At 40.1% G+C, this 16511-nt stretch overlaps 1 protein-coding gene across 3 annotated transcripts in view; it reads right to left on the bottom strand.

Moving 5' to 3' along the window:
• DOCK5 (dedicator of cytokinesis 5) overlaps positions 1-16511 on the bottom strand; it is a 219379-nt gene that overhangs the window by 137969 nt on the left and 64899 nt on the right. For all 3 annotated transcript variants that reach the window (XM_064368700.1, XM_064368698.1, XM_064368699.1), the window contains exon 3: positions 671-711. In XM_064368700.1, the coding sequence (XP_064224770.1) occupies positions 671-711 (41 nt within the window). The remainder of the gene's footprint in view (positions 1-670; positions 712-16511) is intronic.

The raw sequence follows: 16511 nt of genomic DNA, 5'->3' as shown, positions 1-16511 counted from the left end.
CAGTGCCTCTGGTGAACAGTAATTTTTATGGCAACCAGTAGTACATATGAAATACATAAAATATAATAAAAACAATAAATAAAAGTAAATACGTAAAACAAAAGTTTCATGAAGCAATACTTACAATTGCATCTCACGTTCTCTACTTTTCGGTTTCATTTTTTGGAAAAAAAAATTGGTTCTAATCCACCATATTGATTTCATAATGTATTACTGGGGTATGACGCTCACAGTATGAAAAACACTCTTGTTTATCCAATGTACAATGAAGGAAAGGATCATGTGGAAATGGGGAGATCCTTTAGTTTGGAATTTTAGCATTGGAAGTAAAGGATGAAGGGAGAAGCATCCGTCCATCCCTCCCGGAAAGAGAAATCTCACTAGAGCAATGAATGTGTTTCCAATTTGCTTAATTTGAGGGACAGGAAGCAAGAAGTCTTCCAGGACTTTCTCCTTGAATTGGCTGGTGAGAAATACAGTCAATGGGATTTACACTATTAAATTTAAGCACTGAGGTCAAAGAATTTGCTTTCAAATCCAAAGAACAGCCATCAAAGAGAAAGCAAACTAGGTCTAAAGGCAGCAGAGACCAGAGGAGTGAATCAGATAGCACAATACAAAACTAGCAGACAGATTTCAAATGAAATAAAAAGTGGATGATACGTCATACCTTTTTAGATTTATTTTGGAGGGTATATCCTCTGTACCAACCTGTCAGAGCAAAAGAGAACACAAAATATTTTATGTTTTCTGGGATATCATAAAGGTATTAGCAATATACATTCTCATGTTCTGTTAGCAATACTGGAATGCAACAATTGATACTGGAATGCAACAATTGATAGAGACAACAGATAGTATGTTAGAAGATGAATGTTTTAGTTTGTTACACAATAAAAATTGAACTGTATTTTAGAGCTGCATCCTCTTAATAACAATTGGATTTAAAATTCACTTAGAACCTAGCCTCATCTCTACTCCATTGGAGGAAGAATAGAACAACAAAAAACCAAGACAGCCCACTTCTTGACACCTTAATACCTTACAGTCATTTAATAAATGTTTTTGCATGAATAAATATGGACTTTCATTGTATACATGCTTTCTATATGTCACCTTATACTATTAAAACAGATATTAAATAATTTATATTTGCTGTAACTCTTCTGAGTTCCCAGGTTAAGAACCGCAATTCTGGAACAATTTTAAATTGAACTAGCAAAGCTTCTGAAGACAAATATTTGCACTTCAAAAATAATCAAAATAATGAAAGAATAAAACGAAACTGTGTGCAATTCTTGGTAATGCTAAAAGCAACCCCCCTCAATAAAAAGACCTTGTCTGTTTGCTTGCTGAGGCTTTAGGTAAAGACTTTAAGTTTGTTTTTAAAATTCCAATAAAGGCACACACCCCTACAGATATTTTCCAACCCTCTATCTTGTAGAGAGAGTATACAATTTAATCTGTCCATAAACAGATTTTTATATTAAATATTTGCTGAACACCTACTATACAAAGTTCACTGTAATAATTTCCCTCATTCCTCATGCCCATCAACTGAAGCATCGATGTGGTCATCTTGCCCAGGTAAACCTCTTGGTATTGGGTTGGTGCAAAAGTAACTGCTTTTATTGACACTGAAAGCAATGGCACACACGTATAAGGTAACCCTATACACACAATGAGTAAGATGCAAACTGTAATTAAAACTTCAGGCATCTGCCAAGAGGATCCTAGAACTCTCTTGTAATTTGCTCTACATGAAATCAACCAGAAAATAGACACATACTCTATTTTGTACATCTTACAGGTAAAAAACTGGATTTACCTTCTCTGGGTGTATATTCTATAATATTTTCACAAATATTGTACAAGTAATATTTCACAAATATTCTAACTGTGGCATTCAGACATTAAAAGGGTTTGCTACGTTTCACAGGGAGGTGTGGGGTACTATGCTGTGAAGTTGTGGTTTGCATCAAGGCACAGGGCTGAGAAAAAGATACCGAAACAGGAAATACTTCCCCCAATTTAGGATGCCAAGGCGTAAAAGATTCGGGAATAAGAAGGACACTAAGCTAAGCTAAGCATTTCCCCCAAGTGTTCACCTATCTGTATATACTTGCTTGGTTCTGTGAAAACACCGAAATGGCTTTTGCATGAATAAATGGCTTCAACCCCGAGACAAGGGCAAAGCGGGAGTGGGGCAGGCTGAGAAACAAGTTATTTATCTTTTCCAAGCAGTTTTCATCGTTCTATGCCCTATAAAGCCAAGCTGTCATAGCACAAACTTCATTCCCCTTTCAGAGAAGAATTTATCTGTACTTCTGTAAACAGTATTTTGCACAGCCATTCATCACAGAATTATGCTTCCTAAACCTGTCATTGTTGAAAAAACTTTTTTAAATTTCCTATGTCTTCTCTAGAATTGTGGTGTGTGTATGTGCCCTATCTGAAGGCACAAAATTATCATGCTGAATTTGTAAATGTGAATGTTCATTTTCCTTGCATCAGGTATAAAAGAACACATCTATCTCTGGAGTTTTAAACATATACTGTCAGGACTCCATAAATTCAATTTTAATAAATGCACAGAATATGATAATAGTTCACGAGTATGTTTGCTCATTTCCACATTACAAACCTGGGTTGTAATACAAGCAAGAATGCAGTTTTCCAGTTAATCCCACGTGTTTACAGTAAGACGATTATAATTAAACACAGCATGCTATTAGGCTTAAGAAGGCAACATGCCAAGAGGTAGCAATGGGCATATCAATAGCTGCAATCAATGGGTAGCGTGAACTGGTCAGCAGGATCTCAGATGCTTTCTTAAGTTATTATACTATTAAAATAAAGGGAGTGGTGAGGGGATACTGAGTCCAGAGGGCTACCCTTGCCTACATTTAGGGGAAATGACAGTTGCAAAAACCAAGTTCATAGCAACCATGGCCAACACCAACTTATTCTATGCTGAGGGATGCTCTTTCGTGAGGTTCACGAGTGATTTCTGCTTTCTTGGGACTGCTCTAATCCAGAATAAAAATCTGTCCTCTCCAATTGAAAATAACAGAGAGTTGCTTATTCCACTGTCAAAATTACTTATTTTATATCTGGCTTCTCAAGTAATCTCCATCAGTCAGGACTCTCACCTGCTCCATTTCACTTCACCTATCCAAATGTCTCTCTGGCTCTTACACACTTTCTGTCCAACAGATTCCTTACCTGATTCTTCTCCTCGCTACATGCAGACATTCTACAAATCTTTATTAAGCACTAATTAAGAACCACGATGTAGTGGAAAGGAAGAGTTCTCATGAAGATTATACTCTAATGTTAAAATACACACAAGTGGTCGGGTGCGGTGGCTCACGCCTGTAATCTCAGCACTTTGGGAGGATGAGGCAGGCAGATCACGAGGTCAAGAGATCTAGACCATCCTGGCCAACATGTTGAAACACCGTCTCTACTAAAAATACAAAAATTAGCTGGGTGTGGGGGCATGCGCCTGTAGTCCCAGCTACTTGGGAAGCTGAGGCAGGAGGATCGCTTGAACCTGGGAGGCAGAGGTTGCAGTGAGCCGAGATTGCGCCACTGCACTCTAGCCTGGCAATAGATTGATACTCTGTCTAAAACAAAAAATAAAAACAACAAAAAAACATGAGTTGAGATAATGACAGTGCTAAGAGAAAGAAGTGAAAAGTGGGCAAGGAAAGTAGCATGGCAGACAATGGTTGTAACATGGGACATTATTTTAGATATGGTGATCAAGGACAGATTACCCTAAGAAGCTAAAAGAAATGAGACATTAACAGAGCTGGGCAAAGAAACCTGCAGACAGAAACAAATCAAGTGAGGAAGCTGTGAGGCAAGAGTAAGCTTACTTCAAAGAGAGAAGAAAACTGTCATTGCCAGAGTTCAGTGCCAGCGACTGAGGTGAGGAGAGGCAATAAGAAGGTAGTTAGAGGAGGCATGGTTCTCAACCCTGGGCACCCATGAGACCCACCAGGGAACTTTTACAAATACTGATGCCTAGGCCACACCACCAAATATTCTGATTTAACTGGATCAGGGTAAGGCCCAGACTTAATGCTTCTATAAGGGTCCCCTGGTGAGGCTGATGTGTAGCCAAGATTAATTACCAGACATAGGTATTATAAGCCATGGAGAAAATCAAGTTTTATTCTAAGTACAGCAGGAAGCATTAGAGGGTTTCAAATGTCATCATGTCTTATGCTGCTTTTTTTTTTTAAAGACAGTCTTGCTCTGTTACCCAGGCTGGAGTGCAGTGATGCAATCTTGGCTCACTGCAACCTCTTCCACCCAGGTTCAAGCAATTCTCATGCTTCATCCTCCTAAGTAACTGGGATTAGAGAGGTGTGCCACCATGCCCAGCTAATTTTTTGTATTTTAAGTAGAGATGGGGTTTTGCCATGTTGGGGAGGCTGGTCTTGAAATCCTGACCTCAATTGATCTGCCCGCGTCAGCCTCCCAAAGTGCTGGGATTACAGGCATGAGCCACTGTGCCTGGTGGCCTTAAGCTTTTAAAAGAGCATCCTTGCTGCTATATGGGAATGTATTGTGGGATGTGAGGTGTAGTAGAAAGAGGAATATCAGGCCGGGTGTGGTGGCCCATGCTTGCAATCCCAGCACTTTGAGAGGCCGAGGCAGGCGGATCATGAGGTCAGGAGTTCAAGACCAGCCTGGCCAACATGATGAAACCCCATCTCTACTAAAATATAAAAATTAGCCAGGTGTGGTGGTGGTCACTGTAATCCCAGCTACTTGGGAAGCTGAGGCAGGAAAACTGCTTGAACCTGGGAGGTGAAGGTTGCAGTGAGCAGAGATTGTGCCACTGCACTCAGCCTGGGTGACAGAGAAAGATTTTATCTCGAAAAAAGAATGAAAAAAAAAGAGGAACACCAGAGAGGAGTGGTGGGTGCAGTGAAGAAGAGGAGGGATGAAAAAAAATGCAAGATATATATATTAAAAAGCTCACAAATATTTATATTTATATATATATATAAATATTTGTGAGCTTTTTAATTTTAATTTTTGTTTTTTCCTTGTGGCAGGGTCTCACTCCGTCACCCAGACTGGAGTGCAGTGGCACAATCACGGCTCACTGCAACCTTGCCACCTTGGCTCAATAGATCCCACCTTAGCTCCCACCACCCCACCCCCCAACTCCTCACAGCTGGGACTACAGGCACATACCACCACACCCATCTAATTTTTGCATTTTTTGTAGAGACAGCATCTCCCCATGTTGACAGGCTGGTCTCAGACTCCTTGGCTCAAAGTGCTGGGATTACAGGCGTGAGCCACAGCACCCGGACGCATGATATACATGAATCAACAGGAGTTGCTCATGATTTTGCTGGAGATGGCCATGAATGGGGCAGGAAAGGGAAATTCTCAAAGGTATTTCTATCTTGGGCTTAAGTAAACAGGAGGACAGTATTCTTTAGTATAGGAAGATTGAAGAAAGGAAAACCTTGGGAAATGGGAATCAGGACAGAATCAGGAAATGGATCTTGGCCCTTCTGTCCTCCCCCCTGGGCAGCTGAGTCCTGAGCTATGGGGTGAAGCAGGGTGACTTGGGCATTTGCAGTGGGGGAGGGCTGCACATCCCCAGAGGGGTCTGGACAGGCATGGCAGAGAACGAGGTGGGCATCCGTGTAAGGGAGCAGATGGGGTGTCAGAGCCTAAGTGAGGCAAGGAGGTACTTGCACATAGGACTTGGGGGTGGTGCACTGGCCTCAGATATCAGAGCAAGAACGAGGTGAGGGGGGTGTTCCCATGGAAGACAGCATGCTAATAAGGATGAGTGATCAGTTACATACTAGAGAACTGAACAAATAACAAAATCTATTAAAAATAGGGGAAGCTAGGTTTCTTACCGTTATAGAAGGGAGTTATAAGCCCCAGAAGGAAAAAACTAGAATAAACCCTGTGCTACTGGATTGCAGTTGAAGGTATCCATGTGAATTTATGATGTTTTATACACGTGGATCAGTCAAAATTAACAGGTATTAATTTATATAACTACAAATACATACTACCCCTAGCTCTGTTGAATTACCTAGTTAGTTCCTATTTTTCTGTCCATGAGACGGTTGATAAAGGGAGCTCTCAGAAGAAGAGAGATGTCACTGGGAAAGCGCAACCAGTCCCAAATGAGGCAGGGGACAGACGGTCCCATGAGGAATGAATCCAAGGAAAAAAAAGAAACTGAGAAATGATCTTACTTGTCTGAGCACATTAAAAGGTATGTCAACACTTCTGTCAGCAACCTTGTGTATGAAACAGAAGTATGTCCACAGAGAACAAAGAAAAAAAGAATTAGCTCTAGAAACACATATTATTCAAGAAAGGAAGTGTAATCAAAGTAAATCCCACAGCCTCTGCTTACACTACATAGACATAATAATCCAAAGCCTGTTAAAAAAAAAAAAGAAAAAAAAACTGAGGAGGCGGAGGCAGGAGAATCACCTGAACCTGGGAGGTGGAGGTTGCAGTGAGCTGAGACCATGCCATCGCACTCCAGCCTGGGAGACAGAGTGACACTCAGTCTCAAAAGCAAACAAACAAAAAACCACATTAGGATATATCTATATTTGCTTTTCTATGAGGGATTCATGAGTATCTGTATGGCTGGTGGAGGGTGAAATCCTTACCTTCTATAGTAAGAAGTGAGTTTAGAAATGAAGAGATTTATGCCACCAAAATCAGCTGAAAGAGTTGAAAGACTTACGAAAAAGTTGAAACTCCTCAGAATTCAAGAGGAGTTAAGAAGGGTCTCCTGTTCTTCATTATAAATGTTGTAGAACTGGTCTTGATATTTAAATTTATAAACATATATGACTGATAAAATTAAAAAATATACAGCTGATAAATCCTGGTAGGCCAGAACTAGGCAAAATTATAGGGAGAAAAAACAGAGTTGCCAAGTGCTCAAGGTGGCATGGGGATGACTGAAAAGGGACATGGGAGAACTTGGGAGCTGACAGAAGGGTTCTGTAGCTTGACCAGGGTTGTGTTTCATGATTGCATGGGTTTGTCAAAACCTGCAGAATTGTACACTAAAAAGGGTGAAGTTTACTCTATGCAAATTATAACTCTGAAAAAAAAGACACAGTGAGATACTATACACCCACTGGAAGGGCTAAAGCCAAACAGATTGATTGTGCCAGTCACCAGTAAGGAGATGGAGCAATTGGAACTCTCCTCCATTGCTTTCTTATAAAGAAAGCAATGGTTTCTTATAAAGGTAAACATACACTTATTCCATGACCTGGCCACATCCCCACTCTGATGCATTATAAGAAAGTTTATCAATGCTTTATTTTTAGTAGTCAAAAGCTGGAACCCATTGAAATGCACATTAATGTGAGTATTGACAAAGAGTGTTATATGTATATATTATGTCATTTACTACAATATAATTATAATATATAATATGTAATACATTTACACTTGGCAATATACAGGAGTAAACTACTGATGTGCAACATTGTGCATGAACCTAAAAACCATTACAATAAGTGAAAGAACCCTAACACAATAGACACATCTAATTCCACTGAGATGAAGTTGACTCACAGGTAAAACTAATTCACAGTGATCTAAAGCAGATCGGTGGCTGTTTACTGAGGGTGGGAACTGTGTGCACAAAGATACCAGGGAATTTTCTGGGGTAAGGGAAATGTGTTTTATCTTGATCAGAATGTTAGGTATACAAGCTGCGTTCATTCGATAAAACTCCTTGAATTGTAAACCTGAGATGGGTGCATTTTGTTGCATATAAATTTTATTGCAATTTTAAAAAATGTAAACATTGACACTGTCAAATGAATATTACTCTATAAACACCTCAAAGTAACACAGAATTGCACTGCTCAAATATGACTGAACGCTTTTGATTGAAAATGCCTCTGAAACGGGTTTGAGTCATGTGTGAAAAAGCAAAGAACTAATTCTCCATTACTTTAGTTGGTATTGTGTCTTCCCAAAGACATTATTCATCTTAATTGCTACTGCATGCTCCCAAACTCGTTCTGAATGAGTTTTGCTATTTCCAGAAGTTCAGCTGCAGATTGGAGATTCATTTATCCCATGAACAACCAGTTACAGATGTTAGGAAAGCAGAGTATTCAGTGTCTCCATGCCCTAAATCTTACTTAATAATGGAAAGAAAAAATATATATGTGTAAACACACAAGCATATAAACAAGAAAAGTAATTTCATGTCTGGCTAAAAGTTATTAAGGTATAAAAGAGACTAACCTGGGAGAAGGTGACTCCTGAGAATGGAGCAACTTTAGAAAACATAGAAAATTCTCTCTGAGGCTGGACGTGCTGGCTCACATCTATAACCCCAGTACTTTAGGAGGCTGAGGTGGGACACGAGCCTGGACAACATAGACAAGACTCTGTCTCTACAAAAAAAACCTAAAAATAAAATATCTAGCCAGGTGAGGTGGTGCACATTTGTAGTCCTAGCTACTAGGGAAGCCAAGGTCAGAGGATCCCTTGAGCCCAGCAATTGGAGGCTGCGGTCAGCTGTGACTGCACCACTGCACTCCAGCCTGGGCAACAGAGCAAATTCTATTCCTTAAGGGAAAAAAAAAAAAAAAAAGCAAGAAAGAAAATTGTCTGTCTCTAAGGATGTACATTTAGGCTGAAGATTTACATTATTAATGTAGTCATTCATTCACTATACAAGAAAACACTTATTGAACACCAGTGTGCCAGACATTGTCTTCAAGGAGGAAGGAAACAGATCTGTAAACAAATAACTAAAAACAAAAGGGCTTTTAGTGGTAATGCTTGTAGACTCTGGCACACAAAAGAGAAAGTCATGAATATGCTGAAGACTCAGAAGCAATTATTGAAAGGGACTCATGATTTCACAACAACGACATCATCATTTAGATGCTGAAATTATGGAGAGTTTCGTAAAATCTCTCCCTACTTTCTGATCACTAATTTCTGATAAATTAGTTTTACCCCAAAACACACATAAAAGATCAATAAATTATTTTTAACTTCTTAGGAATTAAAGGTAAGAAATAGACAAGGAGCTACGTTTCTATACACCCACATTGTGTGTCTGTTCGTGAGGGCGGCGGGGGTGGGCGGTGATTCCAGAAAAGGAACAGGCGCTAAATCCTGTTGTTTTTCCTTTAAGTGTTGCTGGTCTGGTAGCTTGCTGGATAAAACACAGTTAATGAGGCCAAAGTCAAAGGTTCCATCCCCTGTGGGCCAGATAAATTTGTCAGGTTTCCATGGGCATTGCCTGTCCTCCCAACCCTAGTGAGCTGTCCCTCCAACAGAAGCTGGTTGTGCCTTGGGAAGCCAGTGAACAGAAACAGCTGAGTGCAAACTGATCACAGGACAGACAAAGGTCTAAAATCCTTCCTTACATACAGACAGTGGCTGAACCTCTGCCTGTGCATAAACCACAGACCGCCTTCCTGAGCCTTGGGTCTCATGATGTTCACACTCCACATGCACTGACCATCTCACCGTGGCTTTTGAAAATAAGTTCAAAGGCAGAAAGTCAAGGGTTGTAAAGATGGTAAAAGAGGATTCTATTCTTTTATACTTCTTGATGAGACAAACCAGTCTTCCAGGTTAATTATCTGAGCTCAATTTTGTGGATTTGAGATAACCAGATATTGAAAGGAACTCAGAGCTCACTGAAATTGAATACCCTTACTTAAAAGAAAAGAGCCCAGGTGCGGTGACTCACACCTGTAATCCCAGCACTTCGGGAGGCCAAGGCAGAAGGATTGCTTGAGAACATGAGGTCAAGACGAGCCTGCCTGGGCAACATAGTGAGACCTTGTCGCTACAACAAAATTTTAAAAATCAGCCAGGTGTGGTGGTGCATGCCCCCAGCTACTCAGGAGGCTGAGGCAGGAGGACCACTTGAGCTCAAGAGATTGAGGCTGCAGTAAGCCATGATGGTGCCATTGTGCTCCAGCCTGGGTGATAGGCAAGACTGCCTCTTAAAAAATAAAATAAAAAGTAAATAATTTAATAAGGAAAACATAGGTAAGGAACTGAAAAGGCTTGTCCCATATCACCTAGCTGCTTACTACCTAAGCTGGGGATACAAACACAGGCTTCCTTCCTGCCAGCTCATTGCTTTCCCTTATACCAAGCTGGCCCACGGCCCCGTGGGGCACAGCAGACATGACACTTTCTCAATGCACCACCTCTCAAGTCAGGTGAGCTAGGCCATGGAATTTTATCAGTATAAAACACACATGCATAGGCACACCATCTAAGTGAAAAAGAAGGAAGATAAGCCTTTTAGCTTCATTCATTCATTCATTCATTCTTTGAGACAGAGTCTCACTCTGTCGCCCAGACTGGAGTGTGATGGCACGATCTTGGCTCACCGCAACCTCCGCCTCATGGGTTCAGGCAATTCTCCTGCCTCAGCCTTCCAAGTAGTTGGGATTACAGGCATGCACCATCACGCCCAGCTAATTTTCATATTTTTAGTAGAGAGAGGGTTTTACTATATTGGCCAGGCTGGTCTTAAATTCTTGACCTCAAGTGATCCACTCGCCTTGGACTCCCAAAGTGCTGGGATTGCAGGCATGAGCCACTGCACCAGGCCTATTTTATTTTTTTAATGATCAAAAAAGGGAACTGTCTTTTGCAGTGCCTGGCATGCAGGAGGCACTGAGTAAACATCTGATGAATAGAGCAAAGAGAAAGGGTGGTGTTCTTGAGCCACTGGCCAGGTATAGAATAGACTGCTGCAAGGAATATGCAATGAAACCTGCACCCACAAGACACACTTGGACAGCAGGGTCTGAGTGACCCTTCTTTGTTCTCCTGGGATCCCATGCCCAGTGGGCAGAGCCAGGCAGGGCTAAGGCACCCTGCCAAGGAGGCCAGAATGTCCAGAATAGAAAAGCCGCTGCTTCTTTATAGAGAACTTGTCTGAAACCAAAAGGCCTGGTTCTCCATCCTAGTTCCACAATAGCTCTGGGGGACTCCATTTCTTCCATTGTCAATTTTAAGTAATTATGGTTTCAATCTCTTAAATTTCCTTCCACAAAAACATTACATATATGTTTAATCTTAACTAAATTATAACTCTATAATTTAGTTCTAACTAACTCATAAAATATAACTCTAGCCAAGAATGCCAAGGTTTCTTCTGGTTGCCTGTAATGGAGCGTAATGGCAGAGATTCCTATTTGCAATCAGTAAATACCTTCTGAGACAAGCAGAGAGAACTGGTCTTTCAGTGAGGGGCGAGGAAGAGGACCAAATCACAGTCGGCAAAACAGAGAGATGATATATCCAAATTTCCAATGCAAAACGAGGAAACCTTTATCTGTGCCTTCACAGAGCTCTGGAAGCGCAGTGAGAGGAAGGAAATAACACTTCCTGTAGCCTGGACAACATCATCTATTTGTTGGCCAACTCTCTTAATATTTTCTGGACATGGCTCTTCTTTCCTTTTTAAAGCAAAGTAATTTTGCCAGTGGTTAGTCCCTCTCACTAAAAGTCTAACTTTCCTCTTGTGTGATGCATTACTCTAACTTACTCAACCAGTCAAAAAAGCTGAGATGACAGGAGGTAGCATGTGGTTTTATCAGTAAGAGAAATGAATTTGCTGCAACTCATTCTTATGTTGGTTTTGTTATATCAGCATGAGTTTGGAAGACGAACAAGAAAGAGGTACAATTAATCAACCAAGATATATTTAATGAGGTCCACTTTTCATAAAGAGTTATGGTAGAAGCTATGGGGTTTCAAAGAGTTTGAGAGTATAACCCCAAACCCTGATCGCTCTTCAGGGCAATGAGGAGACCACTTAGTGAGAGTGGCAAGTTTGTGTGCTAAGAGCTGTGGAGGAAGCAAAGTTCAGAAACAGCTCACTGCAATACAGACACATTTGGGATGCTGCTAAACTTTTTAGGTGGCTGTTTCAAAGGCAAAACAACTCCATCCCCTTTGAAAAACTTTATGTTATGTCCAAAGTATAAATGTCATTTACTGAAGGGCTGCACCTTGTGGAAAGAATATACTAGGATTCCACAGGACCCTGGTAGGAAGCACAGCTCTGCCATTTAATAGCTGCATGAATTTCTTCAAGTTTCTTAACCTAAATCTCCACATTGATTAAAAGAGCATGAATAACTCTGGTCTCCTGGGACTGTAAGAACTGAGAGTCAGTACATGAGATGCCTTAGCTCAATGCCTGGCATAGACAGGGATGTAAAATGTCAGACACTGAAGGTACCCAATGGCACGGTGCAGGGACCATCTGCAAGGCTGAGGGCTGTCTTCTGGTTCCTATGCTGCTGACTGTATGGGGCTCTGTTTGGAGTAACTTTTTACTTATTTTTTGAAGAATGTGTCTGTGCTCCTCAAAAAGAGCAGAATCTCTCTCAACTACATAAATTACTAACAACAACCAAAGCTGAAACACACAAAACAGCTAGAATACCACGCCAGGGGTGTCCCGACTGTAGTGCCTAATATGAAGACATAATTTTATTTTCCAACATGATAACTTCACTAGTCCAAGGAGATAGTAGAAAAGATGACTTTAAAAGAAAGATGACAAAAAAAAAGTCAAGAAGAAACAATTTGAGTGACATAAAAACTCAAGACTGTGGCTAGAGTAATTAGGAATCAGTAACCAGGGCCTCAACAGAGACCAAATGGGGCCAAACTCAAAAGTTACCAAAACTGGTTATCTAAGGCCTGATGAAACACTTAGTGTCAGCAATGAAACTGACACTAAGACAAAATTTCACCCCTTTGTATCCTTCAATTCCAACTATAACAATTATTATTATTATTATTATTATTATTTAGACGGAATCTTTCTCTGTCACCCAGGCTGCAGTGCAGTGGTACAATCTTGGCTGACAGCAACGTCTGCCTCCCAGGTTCAAGCAGTTCTCTTGCTTCAGTCTCCCAAGTAGCTGGGATTACAGGCACACGACGCCACGCCCAGCTAATTTTTGTATTTTTAGTAGAGACAGGTTTTTGCCATGTTGGCCAGGCTGGTCTCGAACTCCTAACCTTGAGTGATCCACCCACCTCAGCCTCCCAAAATGTTGGGATTACAGGCTTGAGCCATTGCACCTGGCCTATCACAGATTCTTAGACTGGCATTGGTGAAAACTAAATAAGTATTCAAGGTTAGTAATGTAATACTCATTGTTCCTGCCATTTAGAAGATTAACAAAATTGCTAGATACAGTTGTTTAAAATCCTATATTCCTATTGCCAAAGTTACATACACACATACATTTAATATTCTTGGTTGCATGCCAAACATTGGGAACAGATACACAGAATATAATGGTAACACTAAGAATCTTTCTGTAATGAGAAACTCTCCTGTCTTGCCTTGTCCATTCTTATTTGTAGCTTGAATTATACATGGAGATGAGGCCATCTAAGACCCATCTATAAAACACAAGTTTTTTAGGCAGTCTGTTTCCTTCTACTTATGGTCATTTCTGTTGAATCATTCAACTCCATGGGTGAAACAGAACGGGAGTACTCAAGCACAGAGTTAATATTTATGACACTGAAGTCTCCTTATATGCTTAAAATTTTTTAATACCTCTTAATTTTTAAGTCCACAGCAAAACTGAGTAGAAGGTACAGAAAGTTATCATATGCCTCTTAACATCTCTGCTATCAATCTACCTCACCAGAGTGGTACATTTGTTGCAATCAAAGCTACACTGACACATCAATATCAAAGTCCATAGGTTACACTGGGGTCCACCATTGGTGTTATACATTCTATAGGTATGGACAAATGCATAATGACATGATTCCACCATTACAGTACCATACAGAGTAGATTTACTGCCCTAAAAATTCTCTGTGTGCTACCTCTTCATCCCTCCTTCCCTCTAGCCCCTGGCAACTACTAATCTTTTTACAATCCCCATAGTTTTTCCTTATCCAGAATGTCATATAGTTGGAATCATATGGATTGACTCTTTTCACTTAGTAATATGCACTTAATAATAGATATGCATTTCACTTAGTAACATGCATATCTATGTCTTCATGGCTTGATGACTCATTTCTTTTTGGTGCTGAATAATATTCCATTATCTGGATGTACCACTTTGTTTATCCATTCACCTACTAAAGGATATCTTGTTTACTCCCATATTTTGGCAATTATGAATAAAGCCACTACAAACATCTATGTGCAAGCTTTTTTGCACGTATAAGTTTTCAACTACTTTGGGAAAAAACCAAGGGCAGAAACTGCTGCATCATATGCTAAGAGTGTGTTTAGTTTTCTAAGAAGCTAACAAACTGTCTCCCAAAGTGGCTGTACCATTTTACATTCCCATCAGCAGTGAATTAGAGTTCCCGTTGCTCCACATCCTTGTCAGCATTTGGTGTTGTCAGTGTTCTGGGGTTTGGCCATTCTAACGGGCACAGAGTAGCATCTCATTGCTTTAATTTTCAATTCTCTAATGATATATGATACTGAATGTCTTTTCACACACATATGCCATGTGGATATATAGATATCTAATTTGGTGAGGTTTCTGTGAAGGTCTTTGCCCATGTTTTTTTTTTTTTTATTATTATACTTTAAGTTTTGGGGTACCTGTGCAGATCCTAAAGGATAGTTTTAACTGGGTTGTTTTCCTATTGTTGGATTGTAAAGCGCTTTAAAATCTTTACATGTTTTAGATAATAGTCCTTTATCAAATGTCTCTTTTACAAATATTTTCTCCCATACTGTGGCTCAACTTCTTATTCTCTTGACATTATCCTTCACAGAGCAGAAATTTTAAATTCTAATAAAGTCCAGTTTATCACTTATTTCCTTCAGAGAGTTGTGCCTTCAGTGTTATATCTAAAGTCACCCCTATATCCAAAGTCACTTAGTTTTTCTCCATGTTATTATATTCTAAGAGTTATATACCTTTATATTTTACATTTAGGTCTAGAATCCATTTTGACTTAATTTTTGTCAAGGGTGAAAGGTCCGTGTCTAAATTCTTGTCTTGGCATGTGTTTGTCGGATTGTTCCAGCACGAGTTGTTAAAAAGATGATCTTTTCTCTATTGTATTGCCTTTGTTCCTTTGTCAAAAGTCAGCTGACTATATTTGTGTGGGTCTATTTGTGAGCTCTCTGTTCAGTTCAGTAGACCTGTTTGTCTAGTATTCTGCCAATACCACAGTCTTGATTACTATAGCTTTAGAGTAAGCTGTGAAATCAAGTAGTGCCAGTCCTCCAACTTTGTTCTTCTTCGACATCACGTTGGTTGGTCTGAGTCCTCTGCCTCTCCACATAAATTTTAGAATCCATCTGTCAATATCCACAAAATAACTGCGATTTTAACTGGGATTGCACTGAATCTATAAATCAACTTCAGAAGAACTGACATTTTGACATTGAATCTCCCTACCCATGAACATGGAATAGCTTCCATTTATTTAGTATTCTGAATTCTTTCACCAATATATGCTTTTAAAGATTGTAAATGACTCATATTACTATGAACAAAGCAGAGGCACATATGTAACCTTTTATCCATATAAGCAAGAGGAGAAATATATCTTATGATCATTCGCCCTCAATCAATTTTAAACCTTCCTCTAAGGCTTTCTCCTTACACTAATCCTTAACTGAGGCTTAGCCAGCTCAACAGTGATGTTATATGGAGATAATCTAAGGTATTTTTTTTTTAAAAAAATAAAGGTTATGCACCAAACAACATGAATGACCCAGCAATCAGGGGTGTGAAGACAGCTGTGAGCGGGTATGTGTGTGCGTGGGATGGAAGGACTCTGCTCCCATTTCGACCCCTTGATCCAACCAAGATCCGCTGTGGTCCAAATTCTGTGGAATGCTAAAAGCTCCCAGGAACATTCCTCCAGAGTACTCCCAAAAGCATCTTTGCTTTCAGATTGAGTTTGCCTCCTTAGGTGCATGGGAGCTGCCCAAATAGATAATTCCAAATACTTATTCATGGCAGAATAACTGAATGAAGGTATCACTCAGGAAACAGTTCTGAACTCTACAGTAGAAAATTCCATACATGCCTATACCTGAATCATGTACATTTTTAAAGACGGAATTTTAGGGTTGGGCACAGTGGTCCATGCCTGCAGTCCCAGCACTTTGGGAGGCTAAAGCAGGCAGATCACATGAGGCCAGGAGTTTGAGACCAGCCTAGCCACCATGGCAAAACCATGTCTCTACTAAAAATACAAAAGTTAGCCAGGCATGGTGGTGCATGCCTGTAATTGCAGCTACTCCAGAGGCTGAGGCACAAGAACCGCTTGAACCCAGGAGGCAGTAAGCTGAGATGGCACCACGGCACTCAGCCTGGGAGACAGAGTGAGACTCTGTCTCAAAAAAAAAAAATAAAGATGGAATTTTAGAAGCGTATTGAAACATACCTGAAAAGGAAAAATAGGAGAAGGCATTCGCTCTGTTTTTTTTTTAAATTTATTTATTGCATTTTAGGTTT

This window comes from Aotus nancymaae, unplaced genomic scaffold (genome assembly GCF_030222135.1).
Source record: "Aotus nancymaae isolate 86718 unplaced genomic scaffold, 86718_ANA_hifiasm-v0.15.2.pri h1tg000079l, whole genome shotgun sequence".
In the NCBI taxonomy this organism is placed as follows: domain Eukaryota; kingdom Metazoa; phylum Chordata; class Mammalia; order Primates; family Aotidae; genus Aotus; species Aotus nancymaae.
This window is presented reverse-complemented; position numbering and strand designations above follow the sequence as displayed.